This window comes from Salvelinus sp. IW2-2015, unplaced genomic scaffold, assembly GCF_002910315.2.
Source record: "Salvelinus sp. IW2-2015 unplaced genomic scaffold, ASM291031v2 Un_scaffold1416, whole genome shotgun sequence".
In the NCBI taxonomy this organism is placed as follows: domain Eukaryota; kingdom Metazoa; phylum Chordata; class Actinopteri; order Salmoniformes; family Salmonidae; genus Salvelinus; species Salvelinus sp. IW2-2015.
Genome location: NW_019942893.1, coordinates 59,168 through 64,064, shown reverse-complemented (window position 1 = coordinate 64,064; position 4,897 = coordinate 59,168). Strand labels below are relative to the sequence as shown.

The 4,897-nt window shown below is 42.5% G+C and overlaps 1 protein-coding gene across 17 annotated transcripts in view; it reads left to right on the top strand.

Annotated features, from left to right (window-relative positions):
- The first annotated feature begins 557 nt into the window (after window positions 1-557).
- Window positions 558-4,897, top strand: part of LOC112070755 (alpha-adducin) — a 21,124-nt gene continuing 16,784 nt past the window's right edge. For all 17 annotated transcript variants that reach the window (XM_070439105.1, XM_070439103.1, XM_024138203.2 and 14 more), the window contains exons 1-5: window positions 558-726; window positions 1,078-1,158; window positions 3,539-3,688; window positions 3,973-4,116; window positions 4,592-4,690. In XM_070439105.1, the coding sequence (XP_070295206.1) occupies window positions 583-726; window positions 1,078-1,158; window positions 3,539-3,688; window positions 3,973-4,116; window positions 4,592-4,690 (618 nt within the window). In that variant the 5' untranslated portion in view covers window positions 558-582. The remainder of the gene's footprint in view (window positions 727-1,077; window positions 1,159-3,538; window positions 3,689-3,972; window positions 4,117-4,591; window positions 4,691-4,897) is intronic.

The window sequence follows — 4,897 nt, the reverse complement described above, 5'->3', positions numbered from 1 at the left end:
ACAGTACTCCAGCACCTAGTGTACCTGGCTAGTACACAGTACTCCANACCTAGTGTACCTGGCTAGTACACAGTACTCCAGCACCTAGTGTACCTGGCTAGTACACAGTACTCCAGCACCTAGTGTACCTGGCTAGTACACATTCATGCTGCTTTGTGTGTTTACGTACAGTATACGTCAAGCACTTAGGTCCCCTCAGGCCAAGATGGTCTCCTCTGAGTTCAGAGGTCGGTGGTAGTGTTGTAGAATGTAACTACAGGCTTCTTAACCATAGACTCTTTGTAATTATAGACAGATAGACTCTGTTTAATAAATTGACATATTATTCTTTGTTGACTGAGGTGAGTGAATGAAATTCAAAGGGCTTTATTGGCATGGGAAACATATGTTTACATTGTCAAAGCAAGTTAAATTGATAATAAACAAAAAAGTGAAAAATGGAACAGTAAATATTTATTTTACAAAAGTTCAAAAGGAATAGAGACGTTTTAAACTTCACATTGTCTAAAATAGTGTTTTATAATGACGCGCAAATATTTATCTCTGTTTCTCTCTCTCTCTCCCCCTTTTACAGGTCTGGGCATGGTAACCCCAGTGAATGACCTGCGTGGATCTGACTCGATCTCCTATGAGAAGGGCGAGAAGCTGCTCCGCTGTAAACTAGCCGCCTTCTACCGCCTAACAGACCTCTTCGGCTGGTCCCAGCTCATCTACAACCACTTAACCGTAAGAGAGCCTTCTGATGTACTTCTCTAGTGTCTTTATCCACTGCTATGTTATGAAACACCAGAAGAAATATGTAGGACAGGATCTTTTTTTATTTTACTGCAGTATATTGTAGTGCCTTTGCACATTTAACCTGCAGAATATCTTTTCAGAAAGCTCAGCAGGAAAATGTAGAGTTGTCTAGGTTGGTAAAATTAGTTGAGTAAGCATTATATTGTTGATGAAACATCAAAAGAATGTGAAAAATATGAACTGCATTCTAGTGTATGTGAGCCATTTGGTGTAATTCCCCAGGTTTTTGTTTGTTTGTTACTGCTTGTTAAGACCACCATCTGCACTCATGTCTTCCAGGTACGGGTGAATTCAGATCAGGAGAGGTTCCTGATTGTCCCTTTTGGGCTTCTGTACAGTGAAGTCTCCGCCTCCAGTCTGGTAAGATTCTCCCCCAGTGTCTCACTCTTAACAGCTGCCTGCATAATGTGTGACAACGCTGTGAACTAATAGAATATGTTAATTTTATGTTATGCTGAATGCGTTTCAAGTAGTGATTAAATAAGTGATTGTCATTCAGCCTCCATCATCCAAAYGCAGAGATTGTCCTACATGTAATTTTACCTGCAAATCAATTGTTAAAATGCCAGCATTTTTGTGTTCTGTGACAAAACTGCACATTTTAGTGGCCTTTAGATGTCCCCAGCACAAGGTGCACCTGTGTAATGGCCATGCTGTTTAATTCTTGATATGCCATACCTGTCAGGTGGCTGGATAATCTTGGCAAAGGAGAAATGCGCACTAACAGGAATGTAAACAAGTGTGTGCCAAAAAATGTTAGAGAAATAAGCTTTTTGTGCATATGGAACATTTCTGGGGTATTTTATTTCAGCTCATGAAACATGGGACCAAAACTTTAACTATACTAAACAAACATATTAACGCAACATGTACTTTACAGTACTAAGCTAAAAGACAGAGTGAAAAGAAGGAAGCCTGTACAGAATAAAATGATTCTCTTCATAACCGTTGATCATTTTAAGTATGGTGGTGGCTGCATTATGTTATGGGTATATTTGTCATCGGCAAACACTAGGGAGCATAAAAATAAACGGAGTAAAGCTAAGTACAGGCAAAATCCTGGAGGAAAACCTGGTTCAGTCTGCTTTCCAACAGACACTGGGAGAAAATCTATGGCAAAATTTGAAAGTGGCTGCCTAGCAATGATCAACAACTAACTTGACAGAGCTTTAAGAATTTAAGAACAATGTGCAAATATTGTACAATCCAGGTATGCAAATCTCTTAGACTTACCGAGAAAGCCTCGCAGCTGTAATCACTGCCAAAGGTCCTTCTGCAAAGTATTGACTCGGGGGTGTGAATACTTATGCAAATGTGATATTTCTGTATTTCATTTTCAATAAATTTGCAAACATTTCTTAAAAACATGTTTGCACTTTGTCTTTATGGGGTATTGGGTGAGAAAACATTTTTGAATTCAAGCTGTAACACAACAAAATGTGGATTTAGTCAAGGGCTACGATTACTTCCTGAAGGCACTGTACATGCTGAGTCACTGGTCCTTCAAGGCTGAAGCTGCCGTCAACTCTTCGCCCTCTGCCTGTATCATCTGTTTAGACTGTTAATTTCCCTGACAGGCACTGACGCTGAGTTCGTGTTGTCTTGCCAATTTCTACTGTAAATTTGGCAAGACGGCACAAACCGATCTGGGACTCAGGCTAGCATCGTAAGATAAGTCACAAGGCATTGACTTTCTGCTGCTTGTCTGGTCCTATCCAAGGTATATGTTATTTTTTTAGATTTGTTTATTTAAGCAATAATGCCTGAACCTGAGAATTTGCGTGTGACAACTCCTGACATGGGCTGTTCTGAGGCCTGAGGTGAAGCCAAGGGATACAGCCCTTTGAGGGAGTTGTCACACAAAACTTCCTGTGTTCGATGGCATTATTGATTTTCTAAAACGGTTGACTAAATATTTATACAAATATTAATGATGAGTACATATACAAATATTAATGATGAGTACATATACAAATATTAATGATGAGTACATATACAAATATTAATGATGAGTACATATACAAATATTAATGAGTACATTTATTTTTGCATTCTGAAGTTGCTACCCAAGCGAGTTGGTTGTTTAGTTTTTTTTCCTCATGTTTTGACCCAGTTATTCATTCTAATCATTCTATTCATTCCACGTTGCTATGCTAAACAAATAATTGGCTTGTAGCTAGCTAGCAGAGATTCAATGATGAAAAAGACTTGAACTTTAATAAATAATGATTTTAATAAATATCCAATAGGCCTACATAGGCAACACGTATTATGGTTGGAGAGTCCGAGCTAGCTAGTTTCACGTTCATTCTTGGGCTAGCTAGTCTACTGACACTGGAGTGATCTTATTTGTTAAATGATACATTGTTGCACAGGTCGTAGTGGCAGACGGGAATGTTTATACTGTTGCAAAAATAATAGTAGCATGGAAAAGTAATGTATAGACGCTGAGTGAGATTAAGTTTATTAATTTCCTGCCTTGGCTGCGGGACAGTGGAATTAACAGGTTGTGGTTTTTTGTGGGAGTTGTTGTCCCTCAAATCCCACATACTGTATCAACCAATCAGCATCGAGGAACCAAACAACCTGTTTTATAATAATTGTTCACTTTTTGATAATTTCACTTATAGCATCACTGTGGGCTTTCGTAAGGCATGGACTCACGGTTGCCTGTCTGGTCCCATCCCATTGAGCTACATTGTAATGTGTCTGATCGGTTTAACTCTGTGTCCCATCCTAGGTGAAGATTAATATACAAGGGGAGATAGTGGACCGAGGGAGCACCAACCTGGGGGTCAACCAGGCTGGCTTCACTCTCCACTCAGCCATCTACGCAGCCCGGCCAGACATCAAGTGCATCGTACACGTTCACACACCGGCTGGAGCTGCAGTAAGTTTCCAGCGATTCTAGCAACAGTAGTGGAAACACAACCAGAGCAGCCCAGTACATCGGTTTGGCTCAGTAGTGTGAAAAGGGTATATACTGATCACATTGTCATGTTCTTCTTAGTGATATGAGTTTCGGTAAAACTTGGGTCTTGAAATATAAGTGTCACAAGTCTCTTCCCACAGCTGCTTGGTAGAGAGACCCATGAATTTGGCAGGAAAAATGAGTAACTTTTGTCAACTACCCGATCTGTCGTGGTGAATAACTGCAGTCTGTCTGTGTTTCAGGTGTCGGCCATGAAGTGTGGCCTGCTGCCCATCTCTCCAGAGGCCCTGACCCTGGGGGAGGTGGCCTACCATGACTACCACGGCATCCTCATAGACGAGGAGGAGAAAGTCCTCATACAGAAGAACCTGGGCCCAACCAGCAAGGTATCGGAGGGAGAGAGTGTCACACTCTAGTCCTTCCCCTTGGCCCTAACCCTCTTGTGAGAGTGTGTCACACTCTAGTCCTTCCCCTTGGCCCTAACCCTCTTGTGWGAGAGAGAGTGTCACACTCTAGTCCTTCCCCTTGGCCCTAACCCGCTAGTGAGAGAGAGTGTTACACTCAAATCCTTCCCCTTGGCCCTAACCCGCTAGTGCAGGGCTCTCCAACACTGTTCCTGGAAAGCTACCCTCTGCTAGATTAAGATTGGAGTGAAAACCTACACGACGGTAGCTCTCCAGGAACAAGGTTGAAGAGTCCTGGTATAGTGTTTACAGATCTAAAATGTATGGATCGGTATAAGAAGTGTAATTGCCTTATAGATCTGCAACCTCTCAGGTTTAATGCCGAGGGGGAAGGGAGTGAATTGGGACAAGCTAGAAGTGAGTGTAGGTATACTGAGCACCTGTGTTTGTCCACCAGGTCCTGATCCTGAGAAACCATGGTCTGGTGTCTGTTGGGGAGACTGTGGAGGAAGCCTTCTACTATATCCACAACCTGGTCACTGCATGTGAGATCCAGGTAGGACACTGTTTTCAGCTCCAACATGGATATCTGTGAGAATCTGCTCCAGGCTGCTCTGTCCCAGCTCTGTCCAGCTCTGTCCCAGCTCTGTCCCCTGCTCTGTCCCAGCTCTGTCCCAGCTCTGTCCCCAGCTCTGTCCTGGCTCTGTCCCCTCTGTCCCTGCTCTGCCCTGCTCTGCCCCAGCTCTGTCCCTGCTCTGTCCCT